The 20067-nt window shown below is 43.3% G+C and overlaps 1 protein-coding gene across 5 annotated transcripts in view; it reads left to right on the top strand.

The window, feature by feature from the left end:
• PRR5L (proline rich 5 like) overlaps positions 1 to 20067 on the top strand; it is a 67356-nt gene that overhangs the window by 6684 nt on the left and 40605 nt on the right. For 3 of the 5 annotated variants that reach the window (XM_014574248.3, XM_014574245.3, XM_075927493.1), the window contains exons 2-4: positions 7624 to 7927; positions 9056 to 9136; positions 16601 to 16649. In XM_014574248.3, coding sequence (XP_014429734.1) covers positions 7758 to 7927; positions 9056 to 9136; positions 16601 to 16649 — 300 coding nt within the window. In that variant the 5' untranslated portion in view covers positions 7624 to 7757. Of the gene's footprint in view, positions 1 to 319; positions 2060 to 4188; positions 5110 to 7623; positions 7928 to 9055; positions 9137 to 16600; positions 16650 to 20067 lie in introns of those variants that run through there. The other 2 variants (XM_014574246.2, XM_075927494.1) reach the window with 2 other exon arrangements.

The raw sequence follows: 20067 nt of genomic DNA on the forward strand, positions 1-20067 counted from the left end.
TTTGCCCTGCAAAGGGGATCAGGGAGGAGGCAGCAGCACCTGCCTGTCAAATGGAACGTTCAGAGCTGTGCACTTGGACTGTTCATGGCTGCTCAGTGTCGGGAGGGAAAAGCGCGTGGCTGCAGTGGCAGCAGTGGCTCTGATGAGACCTAGGGCAGGTCCAATGTGGGGAGGAGGTGGCTTCTCCCACGGAGTCATCGCGTTACCTTCTGCCCCGCTAGGTTATGTCCCCAGTTCTGCAGGAGGAGCATTGGGTTAGAGCAGGAGGGCTGGGGGTGCTTGGCTCTGTGGGAGGGATGAGGGCATTGGGTTGGAGCGGGGAGGCTGTAGTCTTATTATTCTTGTTTAACAGCACGATTAATCACGATTAATTTTTTTAATCACTTGACTGCCCTAGTGTATAACAGCTTCCCCCTATGACTCTTCAGCAAGATTTGAAGTGAAGTCCTTCAACACAAGCCTCTATCAGTTGAGTTAAAGTCAGCCCCTTAGTAGTGGGCCATTATTCATTACTGGACAAGCCTTAGGGAGGGAGCATGGCACAGCTTTTGCAAGTGTGTTAAATCTACACTGGCACTCCCACCAGTGATAAAGTTTAAGAAAATAAATCTACTGTAGACAAGGCCTTGCTTGTATGGTTAACGGTATTGCCAACACTAAGCATTCAAAAACCATGATTACCTTGATGTAGCTAGTCAAGGTCAACACCTCCTGGGGTTTTTCTTGACTAGTTACACTATGATGGGAGTATCTCAGAAGACTGGATGCTGCTAAGCTTGCTTTTTGGTAGATCTGTGAGCAGCGGAGGCTCTAAAGCTCTCTGCCTGCAGGCTCAGACTGCACTGGATTGAGTAAAGTTTGCTTCAGTTCTCAGACTGTCCCTACCACTCCCCGCCAAGAGTCTTGTTTGGAGTTTTCAGGTGTGATTCAGCCTCAACAGCCCACAGCAAAACTGACTTGAAACCACTATTTTTCTTTGTAAATGTTTCATGGTTTTGCTATCAAATCATAAAGGGGCCCAGCTTTGAGAGAACTTTCACTGACCCTGCCTGGAGGCTACAATGAAACTTTCAGTGACAGATTTCATGGCAGACATGGGAGAAATGTAAAGACAACGAGGCGTCCTGTGGCAACTTAGAGGAGGAAGTTATTCTCAAGTGTAGTGCCTGTGGCCAGCCCCTCTGAAACTGAAGAGATGGTGGCTTGAGGGACCTTGGTTCCATTGCTGTTGCTTGCTACCCGGAGTCACTCTAGGGCTCTGTAATTGCATTCCCTCGTCTGTAAAATGATACAGCAATTCTTGCCCTCGTTTGTAAAGTGCTTTGGGAGCCTTGTCTGTCATTGCTAAGGAGGAACATGTCACAAAGCTGTCCGGGTCCCTTATGAAAAATTACAGCGGTATAATTTACCTGAGTGATTATTTACTGAAATGAAAGAGTGGCTGCAAAGCACAGTCTATTGGAAGGGCTTATGCGAGAGGTGCAAATACATTCCTGTGTTTAAAACATGTTACTTCTCCTGTTCGTAGTCACATCAGTGCTCTTGGATCTGGGTGAAGTGGTGGGAGACATAAGCAGAGGCACATGTTTTGCTTGGTGGTATAATTTGGAGATGACGTCAGCTTTGATTTAGTTGAAATTCCAGGCTTCGGTCTGGTAAACCTGGCCTTCTTCCACATTCTTTAATCATTAATTTTTGGTACTTAATTATAGTACATGTGTCTTGTCTGGGTCATGAAGCATGTGTGTTGTGTTTCTTGGCTGGCTGTTCCTGCATTCTTGTCTACCTTTTGCTCTGAAGTTCAGCTGAGCTACTGTGGCGCATAGTGTTTTGGTCTTCTGTGTTCCCCTTGCAGGGAGCCTGAGATGTCTCAGATTTTTGGATCTGAGGATGGTGAAACAGCGGCATAGTTAGGGGCAGCATAAAGGAGGAGCTGGGGGCGGGGAATCCTGGTCATAACACCCCTCCTACTTACAGTTGTGAAATTGCATGCAATTGCAGAAGTTTTTGCTCTGACACTTTGGAAAGAAGATGCCTATGTGCGTGTTCTTGACCAAAGGTAAGGGACTTACAACAATATGCGTTAAAAGGGATGCCTGATAATGTCTTTTTGTAGGTCTTGAACTTGGATTTTTTATATAATTATTTTTCTACTGCAGTACTAACTTCACAAGCACCTACCTAAACCAATTCATACATACAATCCAGTTCTCTCCCTCCTCTGCCAATAACGTTGTTTTTCAGCATAAGATAATTTTCTGAACATGTTTGTTTTAAGCAAATGATGATTAGAAGCTTCAGCCCTCCCCTTTCAATTTGCTTGTGTTAGTTTTATGTTTTCTTATTGCTTTCAAATACATTTCTAGGTGAAATCAGAACTAACCTAGAGGAGGAGATGTCAGTTACGTGGGTAGGTGTCACTACAGTACAAGTCTTTTCAAACAAAATATACTGACAGGTCTAGTTTGCAATTAGGGCTATTGTTGGGCTATTTTTTTTAAATCTGAGAGAGCAGTGACAGCATTTTTTTTTTTTTGGAGGGGCAGGTTTTAAATTTTATTTTGCTATGTTACACTAAAAGTGTGTGATTTAAGTTTGGTTTCACAGCCGCCCCCTTCCCCTGTAAAAATCTGATTTTTGAAAAGGAGTTGGAAACAATCTTTTTCTAACACTAATGAGTTGTCATAGCGGTTGCCTGTTTTCATTATGTAATTTCATTCAGCTTCTACACTGGCAAAATATCTACCTGCATCTTAGGTTGGGGGTGCAGTGGGGTGCTGGCTTTAGCTCTAGCACCTCTATGGGGGAGGTAATATTCTTACTCATCCAGCTGAAGTTTTCTACTTTGCAAATTGGCTTACAACCAGCATTGCAAACTTGAGCCATTAACATATGACTTTGCAGTGCTGGTAAGATGGCAGCTGGCCAGGAGGAATGTTTTCTTGTTTAATCCAATTCAGGTTTTGTGGAATAGAAACAAGATGAACCCTAACATACAGTCTAATGTCTTTACCTAAATTAATTAATTCCTTGAAACAGAGTTTTGGCACAGAGAATTTACACACTTTACTGGATTTTGGCAGAAAAGTTGGTGATTAACTGGGTCTTCAGAAATAAACAGATACAGCTCTAACATACATGTTCAGGCTATTGTCTCTTAATGCTCAGAATTTGATAATCTTATCAGAAGGGTGTTTTCAAACTTGTAGTGTGATCCTGCAAACCTTACTCTCATCCTTGAATAGTGAGCTTGTAGAAGCATGGACCGTGTTTATTCAGTGTTTGGAAATACCTTGTCTGTACTGAGAAGTAGAGTAAATAAATAATGAGCAATCTTTATTCCCAGGAGAAGTCCTATTGAAGTCAATAGGGTTGCATACATGAATAAATGTTTTCAGGGTTGGATCCTTCCTTTGCTTTCTAAGCAGCTGATTCAAAATCCTTTGAAATCTATGGTTAGACTCCCATTGCTTTTAGTGGGCTTTGGATCTAGCCCTGAAGTCACTATGGCCCAGATTTTAAAATGTATTGAGGTGCTGAAAGAAAGATAGGCACAGAATGGGGTTTTCAAAACCACTGAGGTGCCTGACTCCCACAGACACTTAGGCATCTACTGGGATTTTCAACAGACCATATTTCTATCTTTTGGTACTTTAAATACCTTAAATACCTTGGCTCCATGGGCCTAATTCAGAGTCCAGGGAAGTCATTGACTTTGATTTGGGATTAGACTCTATGGGGCTTACAAAAGAAGCAAGTTTTGAAGTTTCTACTTTCATCTGTGCTTGAATTAGTGAAGATAATTTCTGATCGAGACCCACTTTAGAGTGGGGATTTTGTGAATTATATGAGTTACTGGGTAGGGATGGGCATGGGAATGAAAACCTTAATTGATTTTGTTTAAATTTGTTCTTCCCTCTCCTCCCTCACTCTATTTCTCCAAAAATAAACCACACATGACATTTTTTTGAGGAAACTGAGCAATTGGAAAAACAAATGGAAATTGGATTGCAGCCGTAAGGGTAGCTAGGCACTATCTGTGCTCACTTAAAAAACCACAACTGAGCCACTGGTCTATACTACTGACTTACGTCAGTATAACTATGGGGCTCAGGGACATGGAAAATCATACAGTTATAGCAGCCTAGGGATAGCTGTAGACAGGGCTGTGTTGATTGGAGGGCTTCTACCATCAGTGTAGGTAGCACCTTCACTAAGTGATGCAGCAGCACCACTTGGAGCGGTGTTGTAATTGTAGACAAGTCCTTATGTTCAGGCGCATGCCCACATAATTTTGATGAACTGAAGGACATTGAGATAAATGCAGATATTCTACAAAATTCTGTCAGTGTAGCCTTGAGGAAATAAAAGACATACGATTCACAAAGAATTGTGACTGGGCTGGATCAGCTAAACTCATATTGGAGGATTTTATTGATCACATGTTTTGTTAAATATTTAAGGGGCTTGAAAAAGAAAGAGCTTATAAAAGTCCAGCCTGGTTCTTTCCACACCTTTTTTTGTATCTGTGTAGGTTGGCTGAGTGAGGATGGAGCTGTGTTTTTACTAAGGGAAGCCATTCCTGGAATTATAAAGCTGGCACAGGGGGAAATTCCTTTTGAAATGATTATGTTCTTAGATTTTTACACAAGAGACCTGAAAGTTTCTGCTATGTGTTGCTTTTTTTCAGTTGCATGCATTTCAATTTCCATTTTACATTTGACTTGCCTGGATTGCTTTGGTGCTGCCCTTGAGTCTCATCGTAAAACTCCCCTGCTCTCTGTGACTAGATTGGAGAGTGGCTGTTAAGGTTTTGTTGGGTGAAGAAGGCTCCTTTGATTTTCTTTCTGCATCTGGATTAAAGTTTCTTTTTGGCTTGTGGCAGCTTGGTGGGAATTTACTTTTGGTCTTGACAAATACAAGTGGTGCCAGTTATCCTATTGCAAGCCTTTCAGTCGCTTGTGCTACTCCATCGCCTTCATTGGCAGCCATCCAACACCCACGCTGCCTTTCCAAAGGAACTTGATTCCAGTGCATATTGGCCCCTGCTGTCCTGGATCTGCGGAAAAAATACCAGGGAAAAGTAAAAAAGAACTTAAGGCACAAATGGTCTGTTCTCTTGTTATTTAAATATTTGTTGCCGTGTGGTTTTTTTAAATAATCTCTGTCTCAACTAGAAGATGTATATTCTCAAAGAGGCAGTGCCAATTTTCTCCCTTTGTCACCCCTTCTTTAGTATAGGCTGAAATTGCAATGAGGATCAAGACTTTTTGATGATCTTTTGTGTCTTCCAGGCAGCCAGCTGTATCTTGTCTGCTGTAGGGACCCCTTTGGCTGAAATCTTATTATAATTAATTCTTTGATGTTTTTCGTAGCAATCAGGAGACACTTAATTAGAAACTAGCATTGGTCCCTTAATTTGATTATGGGTTGGGCAATTTCTTACCTAATTTTCAGAAATATCTGTTGGAAGCTGATATATGTGTCTGTATGGGTATTTCCTTTTGCCCTGTTTGAAGTCTCTAATGAAAGTGTTTTTTGAAATGTGACATATTGCACATGTATAACATTGCTTCATTTTCAGGTTATGCATATCTCCCAGTTTAGAAAGCTCGTGTCCAACCATACCTTGTTTGTGCTCTTAAAGAGCACAAAACTCTGTGGGCTGACTTCTGTGTGTATCAAGTATAGATCTGCTTTGTTTTGTCTCCAAATACTTTTTGGCAGACAGATATTAATCTTATAATTAGGGACAAGTGAACTGGTTTGGGTGTGGGCCTACGGGATTGGGGTGGGGAGAAGACAACAGTACAGCAGCTCTTTAAACTTTGACAAGCTTTATATCTGAAAAAAATCCAACATCAGTAAGTGGAATGGGTGGAGGATCTTGTTGTCCAAGAAGACAATGACTGAATTAGTGTGAAGAGGGGCCTGCTCTGTTGCATTTAGATGTGTTTAACAGCACTGAACCATGTGGGGATAAAAAGCTTCCGAGGGGGTAGCCGAGTTACTCTGTAACCGGAAAAACTTAAAAAACAACAAATAGTCTAGCAGCACATGTCTTCAGGGCATGAGCAGGGTATGTGTTGTTGCAGTGTTTCTAAACTGGATTTTTACTGGCTGACTATATTGTCTTTTGCTCTCTGTTAAGCTATTTGTTTCCCCCCCACCCTAAACCACTTGAAAACTTCAAATGTACTATCTCTTCTATACTAGGTAGGGGGTGGAGTAGAGAGTTTCAAAAGTTTTGGCTAAGCATACAAATTTTGGAGAGTATCCAAATTCATCTCTGACCCTTCTGTAGTTTGCCCAAGTCTACTTCATCATCTCTTGGAAGATGACAATTGGGAGGGAAGCATTTCTACATTTTATATTTTGTGTAGCAGTTGCCTCTGGCTGTGTGGAGTAAAAACACATTAAGTCATTCGTTCCCAAACAGCTTTTGCAAGATCCTTTTATTTTGCCCCTTTCAATGAATGGATGTTTGGATAGCCTTCACTTCCTCCCCACCATGTCCCCTTGTACCTTGCTTCCCAACAATTATAGATGACATTGTCTCTACTAGGGATGTAAGTGAGTAATTGACTACTCACATTCCCCCCACCCTGCTGCCTCTGTATCAGAGGCAGCAAGGAGGGGGAACAGGAGCCGGTGCTGCAGGGGGCGAGCATAAAAGCTGGTTCCCTTGAGCACTCTATGATGCTGCCCCCCCCCTTTGCTATTGCCTCTCTGAGAGGCAGCAGCGTGAGGAGGAGACAGGGGAGCCTGCCACGAAGCAGCTTCTGCCTGCAGCGGGTCCAAGCTCTCCTCTGGGACTCCTTGCAGACAGGTGCTGCTGGACTGAGCAAACCTGGCTCAGTCCCAGCTTGCACCAGATCCGGGAGCTACCCTGGCTGCTGGTCTGCAGTTTAAATGTAATAGGAGCTGGGCTGCCTGCCCACCTGGCTCTTACTACATTTAAACTGCAGAGGTACAGCGGGGGTAGCTTCCAGACCTGGTGTGAGCCAGGACTGAGCACCTTCCCCTATTGACTAATAGTGTAGATGATAAAAATTCTATCAACTACAAAATTATTAAATACCCACTTCTTAACATCCCTAGTCTCTACATCCTCTTCTCCCTCTCTTCATGTTTGTTCCTTCTATTCTCTGTGGCTTCCCCGCCAGGCTGCCTGAGATAGGTATAGGGATGGTACTAGTAGCTTGGAGTGCCTCTCACAAACGTATTTAGGTACTTGTGCACTCACAGCAGAATAAATTAAGTGGGAGGAGAGAAAAGATGCTTGTGCCATTGGGCTACTACCTAATTCACATGGCTTGTTTCCATGGCTGGCTTCCAGTAGGTGCTGCTGCTGGGGTAGGATGTAACTGTGAGCTGCTTTCAAAACCACCTGTTACTTGTTCTAAGCACATACTTGTGGGAGGGATGGATGGATGAGGGCCTTAGGTAAGTTTCCTTGCTCCCCTCCTGTGCCCTACACAATCAGCCTTCATTCTCTTCACCAGTCTTCAGAACTATGTTATTTGAATGCCACCTTGGAAAACACTTATCTTAAGGCATTTCATACTGTGAATGATTGTTTAGGTCCAGCAATTATAAATCAAGTCTTTGCTTTTCTTACAGGCTGAACCCTTGGATTTGAAGGAAGGAGGCCCAGTGTATGCCAGTTAAATCACGACCTTGATGCCCTCCATAGTTTAACTTTCAAGGGGAGAACACTTCTGGCCTCTCTGACACCTTTCAGTCCGACTGAATCTATGACTGGGGGTTCCACCCTAGCCCCACCCTTTGCTGTCCCATTCCAGAAGATGGGTTCATTTCGAAGGCCCAGGCCTCGCTTCATGAGCTCCCCGGTGCTCAGTGACTTGCCACGGTTTCAAGCAACACGCCAGGCTTTGCAGCTAAGCTCCAACTCTGCCTGGAACAGGTGAGGGCTAATACCAGGCCTAAGGACTCTATTTGTAAATGTCTGTAGTTATTGACTTCAGAGGACTGATCTAAGGTATTTCAGACTTTTTTTCACTTAATCAGTCTGCAGGAGAGGATGAATGAATTTTGGGTACTCAGGTTTTTGTCTGCATTGGGAAACTGACTCATTGATACACGTTGGTTCTAACAACCTTTAATTTCCCTTTGTTTAAAAATGCTGAGGGATTGTGTCCATCTCCACTAGCAAACTATTGTCCATACTAGCTCAGAGGAACCCACTGATGACAGTGTTAGTAGAACTTCTACTTCCTCACATAGAAAAGACCTTTTTTCCCCCTCATATTATGAGGTCTTTCCCCTAATGTTGCCTGGTCAAGTCCTGTGACCAACTGCTGAAGTTGTCTGTTGGCGCCATGAATCTGCCATGACATTTATTAACATTCTAAATTAATAATCAAGTCTTGCCCTCAATAAATAGAAAGTCCATGTTGTCATATCCTGGACAGTACCAAGATCTCCTTTTTAGACTTTCTGCACTAGTGAAAAAGTTGTTGGTTAGAAAACTTGGCAGCACCTTTTTGGAGACACAGCAGCTTTTTCGGGCATTTTACAAGTATTGACTGTAATGCATTGATCCAGGACTCTAGGTTGGTCTGAATGAAATGGTGCTATTCTGTAGAATTCGCTCCAGAATGGACAAGAACCCACACATATTTCAGATGTACTGGTTTAGCTAGTCATCTGTCTCAAAACGCTCTGGTCCCAGGAACAATGCTAGGGTGCTCTGGATTAGATGCTCCTGGAATCTAGAAGCAGTGATACCACTGTGATTTTAAGATATAGAATATGTAGACGTGCCACAGCCCAGAACTTTGTGTGTTCTGTGTAATGCTTTTTCCCCTTGCTCACTGTAGACACATTTCTCCCTCCCTTGAAGAGCGTAGACAAAAAAGAGCAGCAATTTCCAGGGTAGAAAAAGTGGAAGTGTAGAAAGAAGTACCATTAACCTCTCCATCCCATTATGGTCCCCATAGCTGTTGGCAGCTAACTCACATTGCTTAGTGTGTTATATCATCCTAAAGTATGTTGTTTATGGATTGTGTACTGTCTTATTTCTCTTTGGCAGTGTTCAAACAGCAGTGATAAATGTGTTCAAAGGGGGAGGCTTGCAAAACAATGAACTTTACACCCTCAATGAAAACATCAGGTATGTTGCCAAGTTGTGTGCAGAGAGCCCTTTTGGTGTCAACCAGATGGTGAGGTGGGATGGAGTTTCTTGAAGTAAGGGGAAAGGCTGTGCTCACATTCCTGCTCTTTTGCCACTGAGGTTGGGATGGGAGATGTGTATGTAAGGTTTGAAATCTGCTGTTTGGATGAATGCATGTAGCTTTGCTCAGAACAGGTTATGCATTGATTTGGGTAGAGGGGATTTTCTCCTTTCTTTGGGAGTTTATCTCCTTTATTGGATATAGAGCAGCATTGTTAACTTTTACAAGTTTGTTGTTAGCCATGTGATATATGGTGTATTTTTTCACTAAAGCCCCAATTCCTGGAGTCATATTTATGGAAGACTCTCTGCTTTCATGAAATAAATAAGCTACAAACCCTTATGATGATGGAGATAAGCTTGAATATGTGAACCCTAATGGTTCAAAACTAGACGGTTCTTTTTATTTGCCTAACATTCATTGTTTTTAAAAAAGCTCAAGATTTTTTAGGCACATCTCATGAGTGTTTAAATGCTTAGACGTGGCAGGACTGATTCATCTAAGACAGTGGTCTCCAACCTTTTTAACCACAAGATCACTTTTTCAGTTTAAATGCAATGTAAGATCTACCTCAAACCTAAATACTCTTACCCCATTTCCTTCCTGCCCCTTCTCTGAGGCTCTGTCCCTGCTCTAACCCTTCCCCAAGGCCTCACCTTGCTCACTCCATTCCCCTTTCTTCCCCCATCCTCACTTTCACCTGGCTGGGATATGGGGTTGGGGTGCAGGCTCTGGTTTTGGGCCAAGGGGCTTGGAGTGTGGGAGGGGCTTCGGGCTTAGCCCAGGGAGGGAGATTGGGGTCCAGGAGGGGTTTCAGGGTGCAGGCTCTGTGAAGGAGTTTGGGTGCAGGGAGATTCACATCTGGGGCAGGAGTCTGGGTGCAGGAGGTGGCTCAGGGCTGGGACAGGGGTTCAGGAAGCAGGCTCTGGCTGGGCACCATTTAACTGAGATGGGTCCGGGTGGTGGAGCAGTGGGGTTAAGGCAGGCTTACTCCTGCCCTGGCCCTGCACCACTCCTGAAAGCAGCTGGCATGTACAGCAATGGCTCCATGGCACCCTATGCTGCCCCTCATCTACAGGCACTGAGCCCACAGCTTCTACTGGCCACACTTCCCTGTTATTGATCAATGGGAGCTGCAGGAGTGGTGTCTGCAGGCCAGGACAGCCTGTGGAGACTTCCTGCTCTGCTTCTCAGCGGGCTGCAGGAACATGCCAGCCATGTCTAGCAGCATCAATTACCACAGGGATAATTACTCCAGCCACAACAGGTTAGGCATTTTAGAACTCACTACCCAAAAAATGACATTTAAGCATGAGAGAGAAATGAAAATTATGAAATGCACAGACTAGTCATAAACCAAAAATAAACCACTTTGCAAGCAGTAAAAGAAGACCCTGCCATCAGCGTCCACCCCCTTCTCCCTCCCACACCCTGCACAACAAGCAGGAGGCTCCCGGGGGGCAGCTCTAAGGCAGAGGGCAGGAGCTGCATGACGGTGGGTGGAGGGGCAACTGAAGTTCCAGTGCTTGATAGCTTCCCGGCCAAACCGGTCAGGATCACGTGTCAGAGGCTCCAATATCTACCAGTAGATTCCACTCTACTGGTTGGTGACCACTGGTCTAAGAACTCCTCGTCAAAGGAGATTTAAGAACCCGGTCTACATTTGGCTACTTGAATCGTGGCTGAAAAGGGACTTCAGCCACAAATCTGAAAATTGTTTACTTTCTTAAGTAGACAAGACAAAACTATTATCAATATTGCTCAGAAATAAACTGATTCTTGGTTCTGTTTTGATTCTGTGGTAGAGTCCATTCAGCCTTTTACTTTCTGGCCTTTCTTACATTGAGAAATTCTTATTTCAAAACCTGCTTAAATCAGCTCGGTGAAAGAGGCTGTGGTTGCCTGAATTCTGGCCTACTACCCCACAACTTTCAACTGTTTTAAAAAATCTGTTTTGCTAAAACTGATTTGAAAGTAGGTTCAATTTGTTAGGTGAACTTCCCCAGTGTAGTTATGCCATACTGGCGATGTGCTAAAAATTCTTCTATCTGGTCTAAGTGAGAACTTTAAATGACTTCAGTACTGGTTTGGAGAGATCTGCAGCTTGAAAACTGTTTGCAGCAGCAGGTAAATTTTCTACCGTAGATAGGACTGTAGGTAAATGAATCTCTGTCACAGGGTCACAAAGACCAATTTTTTGTTACCTTTTTATCAAATGACACTAAATTTACTTTCCTAAGGCAGACACCCACAGATATTGCTTAATTATATGGTGTTCTTCCTTCCACCACCTATCTCGTTACCTACAAATTTACTCGACTTGAATGTTGTCACAGAAGGGGAAGTTGACACCTTTTATATAAAAATTAACCATGTGGCAATATTGAAGTTTTGTTGTACACTGAAGTTCACACAGCCGTGTCAGCTGAAACCCTTATTCATTAGCCTAACCCTTTCCCTATTTGCAAAACAAAGCCTAAAGATCTCAAAACTCTCCCCACTTTGTCTCAACTCAAAGGTCAACATTTCATACAATTCCATTCAGCCATGTTTAGGATCTTCTGAGTAACAGAACAGCACCTTTCATGCTCTTAATTATCTCTTTATGTGCTATCGTTGGAGTCAGAAGTCCCCCGAGTTAGTGTTGCGTAGGGGAGTTGTATTTGATGTACATGAAGAAATATAGTTCAGAAATAAATAAGTTAATGATTTCAAAATAGTGTAGTCAGTGGTGCAATTGATTTATCTTGCTGCAATTAATAGAGACTGTAAAGGGTTTGTTAAAGAACAGGATTTTTTGGGTGCAATTTAGAAATGTTCCCACCACCTTTACAAGCAAAGTTTGTTCCTACAGCTAGAGAGACATTTCTAGAGCTGGGAGCACAATCATGAAATAAGAATGGCCATACCAGGTCAGACCAATGGTCCATCCAGCCCAGTATTCTGTCTGCCGACAGTGGCCAATGCCAACTGCCCCAGAGGGAGGGAACACAACAGGTAATCCTCACGTGATCCTGTCACACACCTCCAGAGAAACAGAAGTTAGGGACACCATTCCTACCCATCCTGGCTAATAGCCATTGATGGACCTAACCTCCATGAATCTATCTAGTTTTTTTTTGAACCCTGTTAAAGTCCTAGCCTTCACCACATCCTCTGGCAAGGAGTTCCAGAGGTTGACTGTGGGCTGAGTGAAGAGAATAATAACACACTTACCTTTATTTAATATTCTAAGGGCTCGCCATGTTGGTTACATCTTCAAGATGCTTTTTAAAAGAAAAAACAAAAAGCACCAGCAGCATCCCATTGATTTCCCAAGGATCTTATTCCTCCACAAGATCATGTAAATGAGAAGGTGCTAAGTGGAGTAGCAAAGATGGAACTAGGGGTCGAGAGTGGTAACAATCCACTCTGGATCTTTGCCACAATGCTTCCCGCCTCCCTATCACTTGAGATTGCTTCATTAGCTCCTGTTTTATTTTCCTGTACTGAAGAGGCAAAGAAAGCTCGTTCTGCACTCAGGTTGACATAGATACATTGGTCAGTGGGGTTGTGAAAACCAGACCTCTGTCCTACATAGTTATTCCAATCTTAGCCCCAGCGCAGGCAGAGCAATGTTGATGCTTCCCATGATACAACTATGTTTGTCCAAGAGTGGGGGGTGTTCCTGTGCCAATGGAAAAAGCCTTCAGTGGGTGTACGCTACATGTTTGCTGCAGGCATAGAGAAGCCGGTATAGCCTCCATGCTATAGGTGTCAGAATACTGCAGAGAGGTGGGATTTTAAGAAGCTGGAAAGGAGTTGGCCATAGTTAGGCCATGTCTACACCACAGGTCTTGTAGCCATGGAGCTATGGCACAGCAGGTACACCATTCTAGTGCCATGTGGAAGGGGATTTTCCATTGCTGAAAGTAACCCACTTCTCTGAGAGGTGACAGTTAGCTCAACAGAAAAATTCTTAGCCTCATCTAGTCTGGGGGTTTGGTGAGCTTAACTGTTATGCTCAGGTGTGAATTTTTCACACTGCTGAGGTATGTAGCTAGGTCTATATAAGTGTAGCCCAGCTGTTAGTGTGAGACAGTTGAGATTCCCTCAGTGCAGCATGTGCCAAAATGTACAGGTTCATGTATCACCTTCTTAATATGTTGTGAAGTGAATGGGTAGAACATCAGCCTCACGTACCACCAGTGGTGCATGTATCCCACTTCAGGAACTACTGCCTAGAGACTTTACTTCCAAGAAAAGGCAATGGCACTAGTGTGTTACTCTCAGAACTAGAGTCCTTGGATTCATTCAGAGTCCACTGGCTCAGTACTCTGTGGGAGCACTTCTGAAAATCAGGCCCAAAAACACTAATCTTCTTGTAGTTGCCATCCCCTCCTAAGAAAGGACTTAACAGTGAGTCTAAATCTCTCCTATTTAGGGATGTGAAGGACTAGTTGACTATCGGATAAGCAAATGCTTATCGGATAGTTGGCAAGCTTGTTGACTAGTTGCTCCCCCACCCTTTACTGCTTGTATCAGAAAGAGGCAGCAGGGGAGGGAGAGGTACTTCAAAGTAGCAGCACCACATAGAGCCAGGGGGCCAGACCCAGGGCTCCACATGGTGCTGCTGCTTTGAAACGCCGCTGCAGGAGCCCAACATCAGGCTCCTCCCTGCATTTCAAAGCGGCAGTGCCACGTTGGGTTCCATGAGGCACTGCCTATTTGAAATGCCATGAGGAGCCTGACTCCGGGCTCCCACGGTGGCGTTTCAAAGCAGCAGCACCGCATGGAGCCCGGGATCAGCTGGAGACTTCCCGCTGACTCCGGGTTCTGTGTGGCACTGCCGCTTTGAAATACTGCGGGAGTCCAGAGTCAGGCTGCTCCCGGCATTTCAAAGCAGCAGCGTTGCGTGGAGCCTAGGATCAGCTAGGGAGTAGATGATCCCGGACTCCACGTGGCACTTTCACCTTTAAAGTGTAGCAACAGCCCTAGGGCTGTTTCTGTACTTCAAAGGCGGAGATGCCCTATCGACTAGTCGAAGAGTTGGTGCAAAATGCCTGCAATTTAACATCCCTACTCCTATTCCAGTCTGCCCATCCTCTAAAGAAAGTTTTTGCTGATAAAAGGATGTTGAATTTTAGTGTTTTGCACTGCAGTCACTCCTGTAAAATGCTTGAATTTGCCAAATTAAACTGTCTAAAAAAATACAGTCCTGTTCCAATCACTCTTGGTTCAGCATTATGGAGGTGTTTCCTCCTCATCATTGAGCTCAAGTAACACATCCCCCTTTGTATTAGCGGGAGATAGGTACATACGCTAAAAACTATACAGGCCTTTGTTATTGTCCAAAATGCTTCTGTGTGTACTAATACACAGAGATCTATGGGGAAATATGTACATGTAATACATACGTTCCCATGTAAAGACCTTTACATCTCCTCAGAGGATTGAAGCACCAAAAGATAATTTTACGTAAGAAATATTCTGTCATCAATATCTATAACTTTTTTGTCATCAATAACTTTTTCTGAAGACAGCAAATCTAATGGTAATGTGGTGTAGAGCTTTGAATCTGAACCTTGGAGTCAAACATCTCCCTAACGAGTAATATTAGTTCCACTAGAGACTTTCTATATGACCTCTCATGAATGGTGTGGAGAAAGTGAATAAGGAAGTATTATTTACTCTTTCCATAACACACACACAGACCAGGGGTCAGCCAAAGGAATTAATAGGCAGCAGATTAAAAAGTAACAGAAGGAAGTACTTCTTCACATAGTGCACAGTCAGCCTGTGGAGCTCATTAGTAGGGGATGCTGGAAAGGCCAAAAGTATAACCGAGTTCAAAAGAGGATAAACTTATGGAGGATGGGTTCATGAATGACTATTAGCCAAGATGATCAGGGACACAACCCCATGACTTGGCTGTATATAAGTTCTGATTGCCAGACCCTGGGACTGGATGACATAGGGTGATAATTGTGTTCTTTTCTTCCCCACTGAAGCACCTGACACCGATCACTCTCAGAAGACAGGATACTAGGCTAGATGGACCATTGGTCTGACCCAGTATGGCCATTCTTATGTTCTTACCTTGTACACAGTCACATCTCAGTGATTCAGTATTCCCATCTGTTAAATAGACATTATAGTACTAGTCTTCTGGGCATGCAGCCACCTCTTTTCATATATTTGGTTTGAAAATCTATTTAGTCAAAAGTAATTTTTTTTTCACAAAAATGTTGTTTCCAACTAAATTTAGCATTTTAAAACCAAAATTACATTCTTTCAATTTAATATATTTTCTCCCACTTTTTCCCCAAATGAAAATATTTTTGTTTGTTTGTTTGTTTGTTTAAAGGGAGTGTAACAACTTTATCTCATTCTTCTGCTTACTCTGAGCTGGTTAGGCCTCAGTTGGAGTATTGTGTCCAGTTCTGGGCACCGCATTTCAAGAAAGATGTGGAGAAATTGGAGAGGGTCCAGAGAAGAGCAACAAGAATGATTAAAGGTCTAGAGCACATGACCTATGAAGAAAGGCTGAAAGAATTGGGTTTGTTTAGTTTAGAAAAGAGAACATTGAGGGGGGACATGATAGCAATTTTCAGGTATCTAAAAGGGTATCATAAGGAGGAGGGAGAAAACTTGTTCATCTTGGCCTCTGAGGATAGAACAAGAAGCAATGGGCTTAAACTGCAGCAAGGGAGGTTTAGGTTGGACATTAGGAAAAAGTTCCTAACTGTCAGGGTAGTCAAACACTGGAATAAATTGCCCAGGGAGGTTGTGGAATCTCCATCTGTGAGATATTTAAGAGTAGGTCAGATAATGTCTATCAGGGATGGTCTAGATAGTATTTGGTCCTGCCATAAGGGCAGCGGACTGGACTCAATGACCTCTCAAGGTCCCTTCCAGTCCTAGTATTCTATGATTCTATGATTTTACCTCCCATCCATTTTCCAAATGAAGACCGTGGGTGGGGGAAATACCCTCAATTTGAAATGAAACTTATTTTTGTGTAAAACTTTTGTCAAGTGGTTGAAAACAAAACAGATAAAACGTTGAATATAATGAAAATGGCATTTGTATACAGGACTTTAGGGATGAGGAGTCATTCCTCCATAGTCTGTACATAACTGAGCAGAGGAATTATTTCAGAAAAATTCTGTGGAAGGCAAAGTTGTGTGAGAAATAGGACATTATAGATGATTATATTATACCTTGCAAGACTCAAGAAGGAAGGGGGAGGACAACAAAAAGTGGAAGACATAATGCTTTGCATAGACCTGTGTAAAATATGGAGTGAGAGGGGTGAATCCATGTTGAGGAGGCAACTACCTCTTTTCCCATAGTGAATGACATCCCTGCTGGAGATAAATGACCAGCAACCAGTTTATAACTCATGTTTCATCTCTTTTCAGACGTTTGCTAAAGAGTGAACTTGGATCCTTTATCACCGATTATTTCCAGGTAAAATGTCTCCCTTCATAGATAATTAAACATTGTTCAGTTGTCTCTGTTTTATTTTGCTCTTGAAAATTTTTTAATCTGTAGAGAAATAAATAGAATAGCTTCTTACAAGTAAGTAGCCTGCTTTCAAGTGTTCTCTGCCACACAAGTTCATGGAATCAAATAGTGTTTGTGTGGTTTTTTTTTTAATGAAGGGTCTGTAGAATCTGATGTTCAATAAATATTTGTTGTAATTTCTCTATATATTAAAAAAAAAAGGTTCCTGTGGGACGACAGAGTGAGATCTGCCCTGCTGCTAACCCCATTAGCTCAGAATGCGGCCTGCACAGTCCAGCCCTTCTCTGCTGGCCTGAGAGGGGCCAAGAGGCCCCAGGCTGGCTGTAGCGATGGAGGGCCAAGAGGCCGGGGCTGGCTGTGGGAGAAGGTGTGGAGGGGCCGAGAGGCCCGGACTCCCTTCCCCAGTGGCCGGGAGGGGAAGAGGCCAGGGCTGGTGTGGCCCTGTCCCTCCCCTCCCCAGTGGCTCTGGGGAGAGCCGGACCAGCCTATCCCCAGAGACAGAAGCTGGTGAACACAACAAGCAGGGGGCACAGCCTCCTAGTATATGGTAAAATAAAGATGATCTGAGTGTGTCGTTTGCTTGCTTGCTAGGATCGGGAAGGAATGTCTCTCCTAAGCTCATTGAACTGGGTGCACTGATGTTTCTTTTTGCCTTGGATTGACAGGGTTCTCTAGTGGCTAGTGCACAGGACTCTGGGATAGGAGTAGAGCTTGGCCCAGGGGAAAAAAAGGTGATCTAGACATGGATCTGTCACCTAACATAATTTGGGCCCTTGAGTAAATCACTTCCTCTCTGTAAATTAGGATTGATCCCAATGTTCCCTCCAGTTTTTCCACCCATGTGTGGAATAAATTTTATGTGCACGACCCACATGGTGCTGGCTGTGGGTGCTCAGCTAATCAGCTGGGAGGCATTTGAATCTCTTTTGGGTAGCCACCCAAGCACACAGATTACAGGGAACACTGTTGGTGCCCACTTTTTATAAAATGTTCTGAGAATCCTTTGAGATAAGTGCAAAGCATAGACTGGTAATTCCTGCTTCCCACACAGATGCTTAGTTTCTCATTGAATAACTTTACAAAAAAATCTAAATATTTAGAAATAGTGGATGAAATTTTCTCTCTCCAGCATGGGGGGAAGATCCTGCCCTATGAACAGCAATTCAGTTTGATCACAAGCTTGGGATCCCAGAGATGTAATTCCAGTTTGTGGAAAAGCAAAAATAAAAAACTGTGGAAGACAGAGGTAATTAGTCACAAATGTGCATAAATGTAACTGCCTCAAACTAATAACGTCACCACTTGTGGTTCAGACATGTAACCACATGGAAGTGTATTTTAGATGAGTGTAGGGGCATGCTAATGGTTTCAGTATTGCAATCATTCAGCAGCGCTATTTAAAAAAGAGCAGGACTGCTGAGAACAGCAGGGATTTCGGTATTGGTTTTATTCTCTACCAGTAAAGGAGAGAAAAAAATTGCACCACTTCCTGAGGTGGCTAAAGGTGCCTATGTACTGTGTTAGTAGTAAAAAACATAATTGACTGGTCTTGTTTCCTATCCGTAACAACAACGTGCTGTGCTGTTGACTAAGAAATAAACTCCCGTGCTGCAGGCAGCTATGTTTCACTTCTTCAGACACTATCTTCACAATTCATTTACTGGAAGGAGAAAATGTTTGCTTCACTTCATGGTAGGATGTTTCCTAGAATGTGAGCCAACAGAGCAGCAGTGAGACAGTAATGCAATGAATCCATATTGCAGAGAGTTTGGTCTGAGTGGAAATCTACTATTAGTGTAAGTGGTTTTGGATTATTATTTCTTTAAATTGCAAACCACTATATTTGTTTAGATTTGTGACGGACTTCAGAAGTACCTACGCAGGTGGTCAGAAAATAAAGTGCTGGGTCTGATATAAAAACTTTTGCACAAGAGAAAATGTACACTGAGGGTATGTCTGTACTGCAATAAAAGACCTGTGTCGTGGCTATGGCTGGCCCTGGTGAACTCACTGAGGCTTGGTGGGTTTTAAATTTGCTGGCTGGCATTTTGGTTTCAGCTGCGAGACCCTCTGTCTCACAGCTGAAACCCACCTTAATCTCTACACTGCAATTTTATAGGCCCACAGCCTGATCCCCCCTGAGCTTGTTAGCTATCCCGGGCTCTGAGACTCAGGGCAAGTCTACGTTAGGGGGCAATGTCGACTTAAAGAATGCTACTCAAACTATGTGAATAGCGAAGTTGGAGCCAATGTACCTTAGATCGAGTTTCTGCGGGGTCTTCCCTGGGGGGGCAAGGGGAAACTCTGTTGTTGACTTCCCTACTGCTTCTCATTCTGCTTTAGTACTGGAGGCAATGAAAGCGCAATCAGCAGTTGATTTAGATGGTCTTAGACCCACTAAACGACCCCTGGGAGATTGATTGCTGTAGTGCCAATCTCATCATAAGTGTGGACCTGCCCTCAGTGCTGCAGATTTTTGATTGTGGTGTAGACATACCCTATGGGGCATGAGACTAAAAAAAGAAAAGTGTGAAGCAATAACATGCTGGAAGGAACCATATAAAATGCTAGTGTGTAAGCACTGATTGACTCTGGGTGTTCTGTATTCTGTGTTCTGAACTATACTGAAAGGCTACGTCTAGACTGGCCCCTTCTCTGGAAGAGGCATGCAAAGCAGGTAAGTCAGAATAGGGAAATCCGCGGGGGATTTAAATATCCCCCGCGGGATTTAAATAAACATGGCTGCCGCTTTTTTTCCGGCTTGGGGAAAAGCCGGAAAAAAGCATCTAGACTGGCGCGATCCTCTGGAATAAAGCCCTTTTCCGGAGGATCTCTTATTCCTACTTCAAACTTTTGTTTTTTTTGTCTCTGAATGAGATGTGCTTGCATTATGGAAGCCAATTAGAAAAGTCCTTGATGGCTAGAAGCATTGGCCATAGGTGATGTTTGCTTGGTCTCTTAACAGTAAAGCCAAAGAGATAAGAGGCCATATCTAAAATCCCTTCTCATTGTCATTGGCTGGGACTCCAATTCAGAGCCAAGTCATAGTATTAAGTAGAACCTGGGCTTTTTTTTGTGGGTAATATGGGGATTAATAATGATATAATTGTATGATTAGCCTCAAAGACCACAATCAGGATTGGGATCCATATATGCTCAATATTGTACAAATACAAAAAAAGTGTATTTGTACACTGAGCTGGCAGTGCAAGGGCTATTTGAGTTAATTTTACACTATTTTGGGGGCGGGGAATTTGCACTCGTGTAACTGCATTTATGCAGCAGCACCAGTTCAAACATGATGAATGTTTTGCCACTGAAGTCAACAGAGCCAGAGTTTCACCTGAGTGTAGTCAAGTGT

This window comes from Pelodiscus sinensis, chromosome 4 (genome assembly GCF_049634645.1).
Source record: "Pelodiscus sinensis isolate JC-2024 chromosome 4, ASM4963464v1, whole genome shotgun sequence".
Classification (NCBI taxonomy): domain Eukaryota; kingdom Metazoa; phylum Chordata; order Testudines; family Trionychidae; genus Pelodiscus; species Pelodiscus sinensis.